Here is a 19,889-nt window from a genome sequence, read left to right as displayed (position 1 = left end):
ACTCACAAAGCATACACGAACTCCAACAGATACCAGCTGACAACACTCATCATTGGAATGACAGGTGCACACATTTCACGATGTAGCACACAATGCTCCACAACCTGTGTATGTGCATATACAGGTGATTGATCAGGTGCGTTGAGACCTGCGTAATTTAAGCGGCAATTATCGGCGGGAAATATCGGCGTAAATGAGCAACTACATTGCGGGGAAAAATATACGCCCCCTTGTTCATGGCGGGAGATTAACATATAAATATTCAGTCAGATGCAGGCCAGAATTGCTGCAAACATGTCTAGTTCAGACGATTCCGCAGCTGAGGACGCTCTACAGAGAGCTACAGCAGAATCCCTGCTTGAAGCATTGAACAAGCGGGAACAGGAGCGGTGAAGGAGGGCCCAAGAGAGGAGTAGCCTGCAAGACCAAGCGGGCCCCTCACTAACAGGCCCTGTTCAACCTCCACCAGCTCCACAAGGGCCAAGCAACCAGCCAGAACAAGAGGTTGCATCTCTCCAAACAGGTGTGACCCAGCAGGTGCATGGTGAGAGAACTGGGGCCACCAGAAAACAAGCTGCAACATCTAGGGTGAGGACTGAGCAGGATACCACCACCAGAAAGAGAAACCCTGCATTTGTAGAGGCAGAATTAAGAATTTTAGTGCCCAGGGCACGCGAATGGATAGAATTGGCAACCAGGAAGCCGAGTGCCAGTGCAAGGAGAAACCTTTGGGACAAGATCACAGAGGAAGTGAACCAGGTGTCACCAGTGGTCAGAGATTGGCTAGCGGTGAAGAAAAGGCAAGTGTGTTTGTCCCCCTGATAATGTCATATGTGTGTATATATGTTACATGTATGTTTTGAGAATAATAGAAAGGTGTGTTTGTAGATAGTGCTACACTTCAATGTCACATGTGAACACAACCATGTCTAATAACCCACATTGATATATGAAACATGCACCATTGGTGTGATGTGAGGTTATGGGCACAGTTCTGCTCATGTGAAGTATGTGAAGTATGTGATGGGACAAGAGAAAGTGTGTTTTTGAAAGAGTTGTTGTAACATGTTCCATATGATGCTACTGAAACAAGAATGACCAAACTGTGCACATGTAGCTGGTGAGAAACTACACATCCCAGTATGCCATCCCATAGTTAAATTACTCCATAATAACCACACTGTCAAGCTATGGTGGAATGTGTAGTTTCACAACAGGTGGAGGTGCATAATTTGGCCATGGATGATGTCATTTCTGCATAGTGATCTATGTATGTGCATTTAGTGGCCTAATGAATGAGATGAGACACTGAAATGCCTCCTAATGGAGACATTAATGTGTGTGTGGGACACATATGGCTAAAAAACATAAGATCACCCACACTAGGAAATGTCACGTAGCACAGTGGTGCACATATCTCATGGTAATATTTGTATTTTTAAACTTGTAGGTGGACAGACTTCAAAACGACAATGAAGAGGAAGATGACTGACCGGTACAACCACAGCATGTCCACCGGGAGAGGGCCTATGCCAGATCATTTGGAGTATACCCCCCTGGAGCAGGACGCCTTGGACGTCATTGATGTGGCCGAGGTCAGGGGGATCTCCAATATGGACAGTGAGCTCCCGGCGGAGGTCTTTGCTGCTGCTTTTGATGGTAAGTCACAGTAATGCATTGTATTTTGAAAGATATTTTTTAGTGCGTATGTGATGGTGACATTGTTTTCAATTATTATCCTAGCAGAAGCAGAAACCCAGGATGAACCGGCAGCATCTTTCTCTGCAGAGCCACAGGTGGAGCAAGTGGTCCAGCCTCCACCAAGACGACACCCCCAGCCCCAGCCACAGGAGACATGGGATGAGAGCGTGATGGTGATGCTGGAGAGGATCGAGCAGCAAGGGGTGGATGCTGCGCTCCGTCAGCAGCAGATTGGGGAATTTTTGGAGGATTGGAAGGCCACAAACAGGCAGCAGTGTGAGGCCTTCAACCGCATGAATGACACTCTGGCGGCTGGCATGCAAAGCATTGGCCAACACCTCAGCCGCCAGAATGACATTCTTGCGGAGCTGCTGACCACCGCCAGGTCCCTAAGGGACAATCCCCCATCTGCTGGCCCACCCCAAGCTGCTCCCCAACCTTCCACCTCTGCTGACCCTCCTGTGTCCACTAGGGGAAGACGCCGCAAGCCATCTGAGCCAAAGGCCCCTGTCCCCAAGGCCCCATCTAAAAGGGGGAAAAAAGGGCCCAAATAATGAGACCTGGTTCACTTCCTCTGTGGTTGGACCCCAAATGTTTAAATTGCACTGGACATCCACTTCCTGAGTTGGCCATCTATCCATTTTTCGTGCCATGGGCATTAAAGTTCTTATTTTGACCTCTACAAATGCAGGATACATTTTTGGTGGTGTGTATCTTGCTTAGTATTCACCCTGGTTGTTGCAGTACGTATTCTGGTGTCCCCATTTCTTTCACCATTGCATTTGCAGGGTAACACATGTTTGGAGATATGCAACCTCTTGTTCTGGCTGTTTTTTTATTTTTGTGTCTATTTTATTTGTTTATTTGATTTCTGACATTAAAGTGTCAAATAAGCTGTGATGCTGAACAGCAAATAAATTTATTTTACCAATTAAAAGAAAATTGTGGTATGTGTAATTTCTTGTGTGAAACAAATACTACATTTATGTGTACTTACTGACCAGGGTATTTTTGAACATTTGTTGAAGTGTGGTAGAAGTTTCCCATGTGTAACCCTCTCCATGGCCATTCCCATGTTCCTATCCAACTTTTCCCTGCTAATTAGTTTGTGTCAGCACATGTGCAGAGCAACTTAATAGGTGAGAAAGCAGTTTGTGTGCAGGTGAGGTAGCTCCTACAGTAGTAGGTAAAAGCAGGTCCAGAACAATGCTTTCCTCATGGAGTGGGTGAGGCAGACAAACAAGGGTGAAAAGGTACATTTGTGTAGGAATGCATATGTGTCCTCCCTAAAAAAAGATGTGTGAATCAGCCAAACATGAGAAAATTGCTTGTGAACAAACATGTATAACTTTTTAAATATATATGATTTTACAGTGTCATAAGCAGATGTAGGAATCCTTTGTTAGAGAGATGTGAGTGCAATAATGTGATTGGTGGCATCTTACATCCAGAGTGTAGTAAAATCCAATTCATAGCAGATCAGAAAGTGGTACAGTTCTGTATTTTGGGTACTATACAAAGATTGTGTGCAAAATAGTGGGCATGGGCTTAAAACATTGCTGAAACATCCTTTGTAGGTGTTTGATGTGGTTTATGTTATTGTATCATAAATACAAAACCTATGTTTGTATTAGAGTGAACACGTTGACACATGTCGACTTGTGTAGATTGAGTGTGCTACTGTGTAAAGTCTATGAAAGCACGTAGTGAATGTGTATAACTGTTTAACAAATACCTACCTTAGCATATATAAGCAGGTCTTAAAAAGATTCTTACCTTAAATTAAACAAACCTTTAAATGTAGAGAAGTATAGAAAGATAAGCTTCCAATGTGTTTGAGTGCTGTGTGTGGCTTGCAGGTAGTGAAATCATGGTTTGGACTTAATAGACTGCAGCATTGCTTATTACATTCAGGTGTATGTGTTTGAGTAGTAATCAGCGTTAATTAGCAAACCCAGGCGCACGCTGGTATGCGGTATCTGTAGGGGCGGTCTGAGCTGGCGGTTGGCGGCCGCCTGTTTGGTGTCCGAAATGAACGGTGCTTTAGGCGATCGTGCGGTACTAGCACCGCTCATTTTTGGTGCACACCCCCGTGTACGCCCATATTTACGCCCATTTTCCCTCATTATTTCGGCCGCTCCCCTCAACACGCCCCTATGCCGCCCCCAATACCCGTACTCTCGCGTACAGGTTTTTTCGCACGGAGAGACCCGTCCGTAAGCGTTGTAGAGTGTTCGCGCCTGCGCATTAGCGAATGTGCGCATGCGCAGATCATGAAAAACCCCGGAACGTACGCGTACGGCCCGGCCGCACCAACCAGAATAAGGCCCACAATGTGTATAGTGAGGGGGGCAGCCTTGAAGGATCAATATGGAGAGTTGTCACACGTATTTCAAACAGTGAAGTAACAGTGTGGGTAGAGGAGGGAGACCTTAAGGGTGACATTTAATGAGATGCGAAAATGTGACTTTTGCAATATTTTCGCGAAAAACGGCCGAAATCCCGAGTTCGCATATTTAATGAGATATGAAAAACGGCAAAACCCTGCCGCAAAATCGCACTTTCTGAAAGTGCGATTTTTACTCGCGCCGGAACTCGCATCCAGATGTTACCCATTGAAAAGTATACAATTCGCATATTTAATTTGGATGCGAATTTGGGAAATGTGTCTTAAATTCGCCAAAAAATCAGACCAGGTTCTGATATGCGAATTGGCCAGAACCCTGCACAGATCATTGAGATCTGTGCATGGTCCTGTGGTAAAAAAATACGTTAAAGTGTTTTTAAACCAGCATCGGGCTCCAACAGCCCGCGGTGTCATGCCACAGCCGGGGGACTCTTTTTACATAAGGTCCCCTGGCCGAAACATGAGCACCATGGCTGGTCAGCCTTGGATGGGGTACCTGGAGGAAGCCCGGGACTGTCACCGGCGTCCGTGGCCAGTGGACGCCGGCCTGATAGGATTAAATCTGACATACCTAACATTGCTATATACAGGAGAACTACAAGTGCCAGCAGACCTCCATGGAGACGCATAAGCCCAAGACGCTCTCAGCCTGTGTAGCGCGGTCTGAGCCAGCTATGCAGAAGACAGACTAGCGCTGGATCCTGGATCGGTAAGTATATTGGTGTAAAAGTGAGGTGTGTGTATGTGTATGTAATAAAGTTATACAGTACTTCTCTGTGTGTGTGTTTTCTTTTAACATTCTTTTTACAGGTGGACTACAAATCCCAGCGGGCCTATTAATGCCCCGCATGCTGGGACTTGTGGTTCTCCAAGTCCCAGCCTGCGGGGGAGGTCTGCTGGCACTTGTAGTTCTCCTGTATAAAGCAATGTTAGGTATGTCAGATTTAACCCTATCAGGCCGGTGTCCACTGGCCACGGACGCCAGTGATAGCCCCGGGCTTCAGCCCTGGACAGGTGAAGCCTGTGGGGGGGGGGGGCCCTTTATTGGGGGGTCAACACACCTCCAGGTAGCCCGGCTGACCAGCCACAGTGCTCATGTTTCGGCCGGGGGACCTTAGCTAAAAAGTGTCCCCCGGCTGTGGCATGACACCGCGGGCTGTTGGAGCCCGGTGCTGGTTTCAAAATACGGGGGACCCCCAGCTTTTTTGTCCCCCGTATTTTTGGAACCAGGACCGGGTCCAAGAGTCCTGGGCTGGTTTCAGAAATACGGGGAACCCCTACGCTTTTTGTCCCCCGTATTTTTGGAACCAGGTCCAGCTCAATGAGTCCGGGGCTGGTTATGCTCAAGAGGGGGGACCTCACGCCGTTTTTTTTTTTCTTTTTTTTAAAACACAAAATCGCACATTACCTCAAATTCGCACATTTTTATGCCTAAAATTTGCACATTATCACACTTAATCGCACTTTTCTTTCCGGAACACGCACCTCATTAAATATGCGAATTCACGGCAAAAATGCGATTTAAAAAAAGTGCGATAATGGGTGATTTTGAAAGTGCGAAAAACTCTCATTCTATTAAATGTCACCCTAAATGTATTGGTCCATAAGGGTATATCAATAAGCATCTGTCCCAGGATAGTATGCAAAATAGGTAAAACAAATGACAATAATGATCCCAGTTCCACAGGGGTACCTGACAGCATCTACATGCTGAGAATGTGGTTCCGGCGTATTGTGTAGGCCGAGACAGCAGAGTAAGTCGGGACAATATGTAGCTGGTGTCCTGTATCCCTGCTGTGACGAGCCAAATGGATGGCCAAGTGGTGCCCTGACAGGGGTTTTCTATCGGAGGTGAGCTTGAAGGATGATAGCCGCTGGTGTCAGCGAGCAGGTGAAGCCAGCCACGAGTGCTGTGAAAATTGAGGTCTGGTCTCCAGTCGGTGTGCTAGGCCACAGGAGGTTTTGTATGCCCTCCCTGGCTCCACGGACAGCACCGCCATGTGCCAGGAGAAGTCTCCGGTGTGATAGGGGGAAATGGAGCCGCTGCAGGTGGGGAAAGGGGTGTTAGGGGATAAGGAAGTGCGAGCTGCAGAGCAGTGCTGCCTCCTGTAATGGCTGCCAAGTTACGCCCTCCCCCATATTTATTTTTATTCGGCTCAGCTCTGCTCTTTTGTTATTTTGCATTTTAATGTCTGGCACCTCCCACATGTCTGGTCAGACGTTGCACATATGTATAAAGTTCAGTCAGCCCCGGTGAGCACTAGGTGGCCAATTACGCATTGTAGGTACTATGGTCACACTGTGGGAACACCGTCTCAACCGTTTCCTATTGTGACACTGCTTAACCGATAGAGCTGACCCCCCAGTTACCAGGAGAAGGTGCAGGGGTGAGAAATGGAAGGAGGAGTAAACTGCAGGGGAGATGGAAGGTGGAGCGAAGTACAGGTGTGGGAGATGGAAGGTGGGAGCAAGGTGCAGGTGTGGGAGATTTAAATTAGGAGCAAGGTACAGGTGTGGGAGGTTAAAGGTAGGTGTGAGGTACAGGGGTGGGAGATGGAAAGTGTATGTGAGGTGCAAGGGTGAGGCATAGAAAGTGGAAGCGAAGTACAGGTGTAAGAGTTGGAAGGTGGGAGTGAGATAAAAGTGTAGACCATTCAAACCAGGTAAATCAATACTTGATATTTTGGTGACATTTCGAATAAATGTCAACATGATAATTGAATCCAAAATATATTATGGCTATTATAGAGCTGTCACTTGTGTTGAGTTCAAAATAGTATAAAAAAAAAACACAAATACAATTGTATATTTTTGTGTATAACATATCTTTCAAACATCTTAACACTTTTTAAATCATATGAAATGTAATGTTTTCATGTTTGAAACCTGTCATGTCACACCAGCAGGACACATTCAGCTCTCCTAAAGATATCGAGCTTTCAAAGGAAGTTTTGAAATTTGCTGGAAATACAGAATTATATCTGGGACTAGGTAAACATTCTACACGTGATCGTCTTGCCATACAGGTAAGATACTCTAGGATACAATCTAGAACTTTGTTCCTATTACAATACTCAGTATCAGCTTTATTGGCCAGGTATGCTTGCGTATACTAGGAATTAGATTTGGATTGCTGTGCAACAGCCAGTTAGGTAACAGTTAAACAGTGACAGTACAGATATACATAACACATACTGGTATACGCAAGATGTACCCTGGGGAGGCTGCTGGACATGTACAGGGGAGACACAGGGAACATATATTCGCTGAGCTGCAAAGCACCTAGGCAGCCATCAGCAGCGCCACTGGACGCTGCAACAGCCAGGTAGGTAACAGATAAGAAGAAAAGGCAAATCACCACCAGGTGATAAAGGCGCTTGGCGGGTGGGTTGTTTTTTGTTTTTTAGGGGCTGCTCACACAACGGGGAGGTTCAATCCCCTGGTGTGGTAAATACAAGAAAAAGGGATAGGGGGGTGTGTGGAGCGCCCAAAATATTGGTATAAATACTGTAACAATTAATTGTGTTTACAGTTGTTAAAAGATAAATTTGAAATAAATTTGATCAATTGGGTATCACAAAATATGAATTCCTTTAATTAGCACATCAAATACGAATAATAATAAAAACTAATATTATAGATGCACATAAAATTATACATAAAACATAATCATATTGCACTTAAGAGAGAAGTATTAGGCATACAGTAAACCACTTGTCTATAATGAAAGTTAATAAGAGCAATGGATACTTATGTTAGTCCCGCTTGTTCCAAGATGGTGCTACCCTTTTGATCGGGTTTGTAGTCCCCACGTTAAAAAGGGGGGGGGGGGAGATGAGGGGCTGTGGCAGGGTGGACGGATCCGGATTCAGCTTGTACTGTGGGTGTCTGGTTGTTCCTGCTGGAGGCCTTGGTCTCTATTTCCACTGGTGGGCAAGATGGAAATACCTCACTTCACTGTTAGAAGGCTCCAGAAATTAGCAGGTGGTTGGTTTGCCCAATTTGTACATCCAGTTTGGGGGTGCCGGTTGGAGGTGATGAGTTCGTGGGGGGAAGGGGGGTAGCTGGTTCAAGGGGAATGAATATGGTATCCAATGTCCAGACAAGGGTTAACCTGACGCGAGAGGTACAAGGAAGAAATACCGTACGCCCCTGTTAAGGAGGGAACGGCTCCTCTTCTCCGTAACTAGATAGCAGCTGGGGATTCCTGTATCTGCTGAGGGTCTTTCACTAATTGTGATGTACTCCAACACAAACAATTTCATAGATGGAGATGGAAGAGAAGTAGGACATAGTGTAATACTGATAAAGGAACAATTTATTTCACACAGCATACAATACAGTTAAAAAAGGCATGAAGTAGATAAATCATGGGGTGTATAAATGGAAAGGAAAAAACCCCCGGAGTCAAGACTGGTTACCGGAATGGATGGAGAACTGAGATGAACAACAGTTCTCATAAGCGCTTGGGTAAAACAGTTCCGGATACTGTCCCACAAAGGCACACAGGTCCGGCCACACAGTCTCCAACAGCAGGGGTACACAGGTCCAGGTCCAACGCGTTTCAACCCTGTTCCGGGGTCTTTATCAAGGATAAACAATAGTCAGTTCCATGTGGGTTTAAATAACAGTCCAAATAACGAGGTGAATGAGGGGGAGGTGCGTCTGTCATAATGACAGCTTCCGCCTAACCTCCAGTGAGTCCGTCAGTAACAAAGCTCCGTTTCCGATCTGATAACGTTGTGTGAGTGCGGATCTGCCTCACTTCCGTCCTTGTATCCTCACATAGCCGCCCCACTTCCGTAGCGGCGGACGATGGTAGCGTCATGGTTGTCATGGCGACGGCGCTTCATCTCCGTCTCTGGCTTTGAGATGCCCGCATGTCGTGGAGATGGCATCTTCTCATGGCGGGCAGCGGCGGTGTTAATAAAACGGATAGTAATCAGGATAAAACTGGGGCTTTGAAGTGTATCAGCATATATCAGCAATCGTGTTTTAGCATTGATTCCCCACTTCCGTCCAGAGCGCTTTGTATAAATGCCCCACTTCCGGTACAGAGTTATCTTAGGGGAACTGAAATCCAGCATCTTGATGGTCTTTGCTGGATGTAGTGTCCTCCAATAGTTTAAATGAGTACATAGAATAAAAATGATATGTTTTAGTAAAAACGCATAGGTATAACATCAATATTTAAAAAAGGAGAGACTCAAGATGGACATTCTAGTCGTGGTAGTTGGATATAATAGCTTTTATACCAACCTATAAAGTAATGGTGCATTTGTTTTACTACATCAATAAAGGCATCCTAAAAAAAGTTTTAAAAAGGGAGTTGTCTAAAAATTCATTCTTAAAAAGCAGTAAAAAGTTTAGAAACACCAAGTGGGGGAGGGAGGAAAAAAAGGTATCATAGGAACCATTTGACTTCAAAGTCATTGTTGAGTCCAAAGGGTTGCAAAGTATTATAGTTAAAAATACATTTCATTTCTTCCCTTGCAAGTTGTGCAGTTTTATTTTTCTTGCGTGCATCATCTGTCACTAATTTGATTCCTGTGAATCTTATAATATCTCCTGTGTTGGAGTTGTGCACGTTCTTAAAATGATGAGACAGATTGTGAGTTTCAAGACCCTTTTTGATGTTATTGAGATGTTCGTTTAATCTCACTTTCAAAGGTCTTGTGGTTCTGCCAATATAAAAAAGATTGCAGGAGCATTCAATTGCATATATCACGTTCTGTGTATTACATGTAATGAAGCTTTCTATTTTGCAACATGTCCCATTGATCAAAATTTCCGAGGTTTTGGATTGACCTCCACTCTTTACTGCCCTGCAACCTTTGCAGAGACCGCATCGATGGAAGCCTTTGGTTAAAATCCTACCCTTAGGTTTGACTGAGGTGAAAAAGCTACGTACCAATTTATTTTTAATATTGGGTGCTATTGGGTGTTATTAAAAATAAATTGGTACGTAGCTTTTTCACCTCAGTCAAACCTAAGGGTAGGATTTTAACCAAAGGCTTCCATCGATGCGGTCTCTGCAAAGGTTGCAGGGCAGTAAAGAGTGGAGGTCAATCCAAAACCTCGGAAATTTTGATCAATGGGACATGTTGCAAAGTAGAAAGCTTCATTACATGTAATACACAGAACGTGATATATGCAATTGAATGCTCCTGCAATCTTTTTTATATTGGCAGAACCACAAGACTTTTGAAAGTGAGATTAAACGAACATCTCAATAACATCAAAAAGGGTCTTGAAACTCACAATCTGTCTCATCATTTTAAGAACGTGCACAACTCCAACACAGGAGATATTATAAGATTCACAGGAATCAAATTAGTGACAGATGATGCACGCAAGAAAAATAAAACCGCACAACTTGCAAGGGAAGAAATGAAATGTATTTTTAACTATAATACTTTGCAACCCTTTGGACTCAACAATGACTTTGAAGTCAAATGGTTCCTATGATACCTTTTTTTCCTCCCTCCCCCACTTGGTGTTTCTAAACTTTTTACTGCTTTTTAAGAATGAATTTTTAGACAACTCCCTTTTTTAAACTTTTTTTAGGATGCCTTTATTGATGTAGTAAAACAAATGCACCATTACTTTATAGGTTGGTATAAAAGCTATTATATCCAACTACCACGACTAGAATGTCCATCTTGAGTCTCTCCTTTTTTAAATATTGATGTTATACCTATGCGTTTTTACTAAAACATATCATTTTTATTCTATGTACTCATTTAAACTATTGGAGGACACTACATCCAGCAAAGACCATCAAGATGCTGGATTTCAGTTCCCCTAAGATAACTCTGTACCGGAAGTGGGGCATTTATACAAAGCGCTCTGGACGGAAGTGGGGAATCAATGCTAAAACACGATTGCTGATATATGCTGATACACTTCAAAGCCCCAGTTTTATCCTGATTACTATCCGTTTTATTAACACCGCCGCTGCCCGCCATGAGAAGATGCCATCTCCACGACATGCGGGCATCTCAAAGCCAGAGACGGAGATGAAGCGCCGTCGCCATGACAACCATGACGCTACCATCGTCCGCCGCTACGGAAGTGGGGCGGCTATGTGAGGATACAAGGACGGAAGTGAGGCAGATCCGCACTCACACAACGTTATCAGATCGGAAACGGAGCTTTGTTACTGACGGACTCACTGGAGGTTAGGCGGAAGCTGTCATTATGACAGACGCACCTCCCCCTCATTCACCTCGTTATTTGGACTGTTATTTAAACCCACATGGAACTGACTATTGTTTATCCTTGATAAAGACCCCGGAACAGGGTTGAAACGCGTTGGACCTGGACCTGTGTACCCCTGCTGTTGGAGACTGTGTGGCCGGACCTGTGTGCCTTTGTGGGACAGTATCCGGAACTGTTTTACCCAAGCGCTTATGAGAACTGTTGTTCATCTCAGTTCTCCATCCATTCCGGTAACCAGTCTTGACTCCGGGGGTTTTTTCCTTTCCATTTATACACCCCATGATTTATCTACTTCATGCCTTTTTTAACTGTATTGTATGCTGTGTGAAATAAATTGTTCCTTTATCAGTATTACACTATGTCCTACTTCTCTTCCATCTCCATCTATGAAATTGTTTGTGTTGGAGTACATCACAATTAGTGAAAGACCCTCAGCAGATACAGGAATCCCCAGCTGCTATCTAGTTACGGAGAAGAGGAGCCGTTCCCTCCTTAACAGGGGCGTACGGTATTTCTTCCTTGTACCTCTCACGTGGTGATATCAACTACACGAATTTACCCGAATAACGGAGAAGAGGAGACGCCCTTCATTAACAGGGAATGTCCTTTTCTCTTCTGTAGCGCTAGTGAAAAAAAAACAGTTACCATCTGTGTCTCTTAGGAACACAGAACTCTTTTGCATTCTGTTATTTGTGGTGTGGGGACACCATTTTACTGTTTTTACACCTGCTGCTCTTGTAAGCGCATACCTGTGTACTAGTGTTTTTTGTTCTTTGTTAACCTGACGCGTTTCGTTGTGCTCAGACAACTTTCTCAAAGGTATGCCACTGTTGGTCTGCTGTGGGTTTATATACCTGCTGCCAGGCACAGCGATTTCTTCTAATTGTCAAACTTCTTGCTGCCTTATGGGACGACAGAAAGAAAAGAAGCGCTCCTTTTCTTTCTGTCGTCCCATAAGGCAGCAAGAAGTTTGACAATTAGAAGAAATCGCTGTGCCTGGCAGCAGGTATATAAACCCACAGCAGACCAACAGTGGCATACCTTTGAGAAAGTTGTCTGAGCACAACGAAACGCGTCAGGTTAACCCTTGTCTGGATATTGGATACCATATTCATTCCCCTTGAACCAGCTACCCCCCTTCCCCCCACGAACTCATCACCTCCAACCGGCACCCCCAAACTGGATGTACAAATTGGGCAAACCAACCACCTGCTAATTTCTGGAGCCTTCTAACAGTGAAGTGAGGTATTTCCATCTTGCCCACCAGTGGAAATAGAGACCAAGGCCTCCAGCAGGAACAACCAGACACCCACAGTACAAGCTGAATCCGGATCCGTCCACCCTGCCACAGCCCCTCATCTCCCCCCCCCCCCCCTTTTTAACGTGGGGACTACAAACCCGATCAAAAGGGTAGCACCATCTTGGAACAAGCGGGACTAACATAAGTATCCATTGCTCTTATTAACTTTCATTATAGACAAGTGGTTTACTGTATGCCTAATACTTCTCTCTTAAGTGCAATATGATTATGTTTTATGTATAATTTTATGTGCATCTATAATATTAGTTTTTATTATTATTCGTATTTGATGTGCTAATTAAATGAATTCATATTTTGTGATACCCAATTGATCAAATTTATTTCAAATTTATCTTTTAACAACTGTAAACACAATTAATTGTTACAGTATTTATACCAATATTTTGGGCACTCCACACACCCCCCTATCCCTTTTTCTTGTAGGTAACAGATAAGCAGAGACATTACAGATATAGGCCTTTATTCAGATCTGATCGCAGTACAAATTTGTTTGGAAAATGGGCAAAACCATGCTGCACTGCAGGAGGGGCAGATGTAACATGTGCAGAGAGAGTTAGATTTGTGTGAGTTATTTTGTTTCTGTGCAGGGTAAATACTGGCTGCATTATTTTTACACTGCAATTTAGATTTCAGTTTTAACACACCCCACCCAAATCTAACTCTCTCTGCACATGTTACATCTGCCTCCCCTGCAGTGCAGCATGGTTTTGCCCATTTTCCAAACAAATTTGTACTGCGATCAGATCTGAATAAGGGCCATAGATTGCTGTGCAATGTACAAGACAGGGGAGACACAGGGTTACATACAGTATGGCTGAGTGGCACAGGTCCTGGGCAGTCATTAGCGTCACCTTTTTTTTTTTTTTTATTGAAGAACTGCAAAGTACAAATGTAGTATGAAAGCAGTATCAAGAAAATCGGTACAATTGTTGTATATTCAACATACATGTGAATAAACAATTATTTGAACATATGGTAGCCATATCACAAAGCATTCCTTTGCTTTTGCTTCTTTGTTAAGTGACATCTCCAACCAATCCATTTGGAAAAGGTAGGAAACCCTAGGTAAAAACAATGCAATGGACAAGGTGTTATGCTGGCCACACATCAGACCAACTTTCCTCAAAATCTGGTACTGTATCGGGGCAAATGCCAATAAACAATTTGCTCACAAAATCAGGAGAATCGACAAAAACATACAGTGAAATTGTTTAAATCAAACAGGTCCAACTACAGTACCGTGTCTAAGTGACAGTTGTTGTCCATTTTCCGATTTGGGAAACAAATTACTTAATTACAAATTGCATTTGCTCCTATCCAGTGCCAGGTTTTTATTCCATCCAACCAACAAGTTGGATGGTTGGAGAAAAGTTGGTCTGATGTGTGGCCAGCATTATAGACGAGATTCACTGTGAGAGGATTGTCTTGTGCACTGCAGCAGCTAATTTCGATAACAATATTCTCTGTTTTGCATGGTGTTCAGTGTAGGGTATATGTCCCATAGGGCCCATTCAGGTGTAGGGGTAAAGGAGATGCGATACTGGGTTTGGTTAACAGTAAGCCGTTATGTACAAAGAGCCTTAACCTCCGGACAGCTCCACATACAATGCAATATATCAGCATCTGGTGGTGAGCATTTAAAACAGTGTGAGTTAGGTGCTGTGCCCATTATCATTCTACGCTTTGGCGTGTAGTAGGCACAATGTAGTAGTTTGTATTGCATTTCCAAATAAGCGGCTGAGATTAAAGTTATATTCAGTCTCGTAAATGCTGATAAAAGTGCAGGTAAGATTATGTTCGGTAGGTCCGCTGACCATTTTGCTAAACCAGTGTTTAGGGTATTTAGATTCAAAAGTGGGAAAAAAAGGTGGAGCGCTAAAGTGGATCAATTGGATATCACTAATTTATTGTATAAAAATATTAAAAAGCAATTGATATGACAATAATAATAAATCAGTAACAAAAATAATAACAATAATAAAAAATTATAATAAAAATTAATATATAATATAGGACAAGGAGGACAATACTTATGTCTCTGCGCAGCTGCCTTTGTGTCCCTTAGGATATGGGGGGGGAGAAAAGGTTCTCCGGGTAGTGCACTACCAAATTGGTGGTTGATAATTTGCCGTCCTAGATGGTGGTAGAAGACGCTGGAGGATGCTCTGGTTCCCAAAAATTTGGGGTCCTCACTATATTGCGCTGATCCCAGTAGTAGATGGAGCCTGTGGTTATTTTTCTCGCTGGAGGAAGATCTGTATACCTTCGAAATGAAGGGTCCTCACGATGGTGCGATGTTGGATGTCCACAGGAGAAAGCAATACGGATCAAATCCGGAGGGTGGCAATGAAAGGGGAATATTTTCCAGGAGAGTAATTAGAAAAGGGTGGGGGTGGAGGGCCGAAGGCAGAGTTGAAGGTTCTTCCCGGTCCTTTAATCAATAAAAGCAAGTGCTGCCTAACATGTTTCACCGTGACCTCACGGCTTTATCAAAGGTAACTTACCTTTGATAAAGCCGTGAGGTCACGGTGAAACATGGAAAATATTCCCCTTTCATTGCCACCCTCCGGATTTGATCCGTATTGCTTTCTCCTGTGGACATCCAACATCGCACCATCGTGAGGACCCTTCATTTCGAAGGTATACAGATCTTCCTCCAGCGAGAAAAATAACCACAGGCTCCATCTACTACGGGGATCAGCGCAATATAGTGAGGACCCCAAATTTTTGGGAACCAGAGCATCCTCCAGCGTCTTCTACCACCATCTAGGACGGCAAATTATCAACCACCAATTTGGTAGTGCACTACCCGGAGAACCTTTCCCCCCCCCCCCATATCCTAAGGGACACAAAGGCAGCTGCGCAGAGACATAAGTATTGTCCTCCTTGTCCTATATTATATATTAATTTTTATTATAATTTTTATTATTGTTATTATTTTTGTTACTGATTTATTATTATTGTCATATCAATTGCTTTTTAATATTTTTATACAATAAATTAGTGATATCCAATTGATCCACTTTAGCGCTCCACCTTTTTTTCCCACTTTTGTATCCATAAGAGGGCCTCACACCCCTCTAGTAGGAGCAGCTTAGCGATACACCCCATAGGGCGCCTATTTCTACTCTGAGTTTTCAATCTCGAGTATACCACCTATTCTCTGGTATTTAGATTCAGTTGTTGCTTGAGATGAAGATATAGCAAGGAGGTCTTGCATGGCCTATTTTGTGTTGACTTAGCCATAGACACGCTTGTTATGCTTGTTATGCAGCTTTCTTGTTATGCTGCAGAAACGTGTAAAGACCCGGTATTCTTAAATGGGACTTTAAAACGGGTCTGAGCCTGAAACCCCTTTCCCACTGCATGTTGTAAACGGTATATTACTGGTGAATTACCGTTTTTGTACCTTTCAAAATGGGTTCAATGTGAAAGGTACAAAAATGGTAATTAAACAGTAATATACCGTTTACAACATGCAGTGGGAAAGGGGTTTCAGGCTCAGACCTGTTTTAAAGTCCCATTTAAGAATACAGGTTGAGTATCCCGTATCCAAAATGCTTGGGACCAGGAGAATTTTGGATAACGGATTATTCCGTATTTCGGAATATTTTAATATTTCAATTATGTATTTTGAAGTATCTTGCATGTATGCTGTATAAACACATAAAATACACACAAATATATTTTATTATAACATAAAATACACACAAATATATTTTATTTGTTCAAAAAACAAGGTTTCAAAACATGAAACAAAATGTGTGTACTATCTCAGCACTGAATTTGAATGCCAAGCAATCATTGTCTTGCACATATATAGTGCCAGTTACATATCATGTCACCAGTGATGCTGTTACAAATGTCCCCAGTGAGTTTTTAGCAAAAAAAATATTTTTTTTTCACTTTCTGGAATGTCTGGTTTTCGGAATAATTCGGATAACGGATACTCGGATACGGGATACTCAACCTGTACCGGGTCTTTACACGTTTCTGCAGTGGGAAAGCAGCATAAGACCCGGTATTCTTAAATGGGACTTTAAAACGGGTCTGAGCCTGAAACCCCTTTACCACTGCATGTTGTAAACGGTATATTACTGTTGAATTACCATTTTTGTACCTTTCACATTGAACCCATTTTGAAAGGTACAAAAACGGTAATTCACCAGTAATATACCACCCATACCCTGGTACCTGGCCTGACCCTCCCCCCCCCTCCCCTGGTACCCCTGCTCGCCTCCCCCCCTTTCCTGGTATCTGACAGCCTTGGATCCGGGCAGCGCGGTCCTCGCTGTCCTCATCTTCACTGGGCGCAGACAGGAAGAGGATAGTGAGGTGGTCTGTGGGCGCATGGTGGCTGGGTGGCCGTGCAGTGCTGCTGTGTGCGGTGTTGACTTGTTGATGTCCTGAGCCAGTACATAAAGGGGATCCGGGCAGCGCTGTATGTGCAGGAGGAAGCAGGTCCATTAGGAGAGTGTGATTTCATCGGCGGGGTCCCTGCTGCAAATGGGAATTAGCGGGCCGCTCATTACATATGCGCATATGTAATGAGTGGCCCGCTAGTTCCCATTTGCAGCAGGGACTCTGCCGATGAAATCACACTCTCCTAATGGACCTGCTTCCTCCGCCTGAGCAGAGCCCGCGCTGCCCGGATCCCCAGGATTGCTGCCATGTACCAGGGGAAGCGGGGGTACCAGGTACCAGGGGAGGGGGGGACGGGGGTACTGGCTGCAAGGTACCAGGGGGGAGGACGGGGTTACCGGCTGCAAGGTACCAGGGGAGGGGGGGGGGGGGTACCAGCTTCAAGGTACCAGGGGAGGTGGGAGACCAGTGTGGGATACCGTTTAAGACCCTTTCCCACTGCCAAAAAAACGGGTCTTAAACGGGTAAAACACTGCTCTTTACCTGTTTAACAAATACCGGTATTTGTTAAACGGGTAAAGCAACCTGGAGCTTTCCCGATGCAGCTCTACCTGTTTAAAAAGGGCTAAAAAAACGGAAATTTACTGTTTAAGAACTGCAGTGGGAAAGGGGTATTAGACTATTTTACCTGCAGTCAGACTGGCATGGTATATGACATGGGTTGACTGTTGAAATGTGAAAAAATTGATATTACCGTTTTACAAGTGCGGTGTGGAAGGGATATTCATTTACTTACTAAACTCTTAATTTTTAGAGCGTTTAGTAAATTTATTCTGCATTTCTTTACTTCAACCACTGAGGTGGGTTTAAGAAATGTGTGACAGTATATGATATCATCATTTTATATTCTTTGTTCATACTTTTTTGTTTTTTTAAGAAATAGCATGTCCCCTACTTTAGAGTATAAATACATAAAAATTCACTTCAGGGGGGCATAGCACACCTGTGTTTGAGAATTCCAGGGTTTTTCCCAGTAGCATTATTCTTTCTTGTGCATGAATATTAATTTCTAGAGTAATCTTTTTTTTTTTCCCAATCAAAACATTTTTAGAGTTTTCTGAGGGGGCTGACAAATACTCAAGAAGAAAATAAAAATAAGGCTGATCAAATAAAGAAGAAGATCGCTGCTGTGAAAAAAATTGTTGTCTATGTGCCCTGCAAAATATTGTATGGTGGCAAGGAAATCCTAGAGATGCCTGGAACAGATGATTCCGATCCAATTGCTATGGATTTTATTGGAAATGCTCTTGGGGAGGTAAGTTAATATTACCAGAGTAAGGTAAATTATCAATTAGTTGTGCTCCCAAGCAGTGATGTAACTAGAACTGGGTTGAGATAATTGGGTCTACAGAAAGTTGGTCGACATGGGACAAGGTTGACAGGTCAATAGGTCGACACAAGCATTAGGTTGACAGTGTCTAGGTTGACATGGGGTTTTTCACTGTTTTTTTTACCCAATTGTCGACACAGTCATGAACAGAGTTTGCAGTGCACCGCATCCCCTCGCAATGCTTTGGGCACGGTGCCTCGCTGTGCTTGGCACACTATTTTATTCTCCCACCACACCCTAGTGGATGGTAGGGCATGAAATACCGCCTGCCGGCACATGTCAGCTCAAAAAACAGTGAAAAACCCCATGTCAACCTTTTGACTGTCAACCTAGTCACTGTCGACCTAATGACCTGTCGACCTTGCCCCATGTCGACCTTTCCCCATGTTGACCTAACGGTGTCGACCTAACGATTGTCGACCAGCTTACTGTAGACCCAGTGACTGTATCCCCTAGAACTATGTGAGCCCAATAGCAAAATCTTGAAAGTGAGAGAGAGGATCAAGAAAGAGAGAGAGGATTTCGTGGAAAAAGAGCAAATGAGAGAAGGCGAGAGAATCTCCTATGAAGCATGTGAAAAAGTATGTAGCAGGGAGAAGCAGGTGCTGCTTTGTGAGCCAAATAATGCATGCGATTGCCCGCCCCCTGCTACTCAGCGAATGTCCCGAGACATGTTCGGGCCCATTTTCAGGCTTGCGTGCGGGCCCGAAATCATTTAATGGTTGCCAAACATGGAATGATTTCTAAAGCGCTCGCTAATCTAAAATCACTCTCTGGTGCCTTAGATTAGCAACACCCTGCTCTGAGAACAGCCAACCACCCCCGGAAGGCACGGGGATGCCCAACGGTTTCCTGGTCGCACCCAGCGTTTTAATGGCACAATTTTTCTAAGCTATTTAGGGTAGGGGATTTCCTGGTGTGCAGATCTTCCATGGGGAGCACATAAACATGCAGGACAAACCTACCAGGGCAGGTTTGTCCTGCCCCACTCAAGCTGCAGTCACTACCTTCTGCAGGTAGTGTGCTGCAGCAGCAGCAGTAGCAGAATAACTGAGCAGTAGCAGTTAACTGATCTTATATGCAAGTGGAAAACAAACTAATGCACGATATACATAGAGTAGTGAAGGATCAAAATATGAACATTGTTGGACTATAGCGATATTGACAACTGGCAATAATAAAAATCAGGATGCAGTAGCAGCCCCAAGCGGCCACTCACAGTAACACTTGAGATGGCGGCGGAGGGGAGTGATCTGTGGCGGAATGGAGTGCCCTGCAGCAGCTTCGTGGAGGTGAGTGACCTGCGGCGGTTGAGTGACATGTGGCGATGGGGAGTGACCTGCAGCAGCGGCGGCGGATGGACAAGTGAGGGGGTCGGGGAATGTACAGTATGTAGGTGCATAGCGCGCCAGTGCTAGAGGCAGCACTGGCGCACATCTACATACTGTATTGTGTATGCCCGGAAAATTTCCGGGCATACCACCAAA

General features: G+C 44.1%; 1 protein-coding gene across 3 annotated transcripts in view; it reads left to right on the top strand.

Annotated features, from left to right (window-relative positions):
• LOC146042070 (uncharacterized) overlaps nt 1-19,889 on the top strand; it is a 378,004-nt gene that overhangs the window by 123,511 nt on the left and 234,604 nt on the right. For 2 of the 3 annotated variants that reach the window (XM_083162014.1, XM_083162143.1), the window contains exons 9-10: nt 7,012-7,134; nt 18,124-18,327. In XM_083162014.1, the coding sequence (XP_083018140.1) occupies nt 7,012-7,134; nt 18,124-18,327 (327 nt within the window). The remainder of the gene's footprint in view (nt 1-7,011; nt 7,135-18,123; nt 18,328-19,889) is intronic. The other variant, XM_083162079.1, reaches the window with a different exon arrangement.

Source organism: Crinia signifera, chromosome 1, assembly GCF_055691185.1.
Source record: "Crinia signifera chromosome 1, ASM5569118v1, whole genome shotgun sequence".
NCBI classification, from domain to species: Eukaryota; Metazoa; Chordata; class Amphibia; order Anura; family Myobatrachidae; genus Crinia; species Crinia signifera.
The sequence above is the reverse complement of the archived record's forward strand: the minus strand, read 5'-3'. Positions and strand labels throughout refer to the sequence as shown.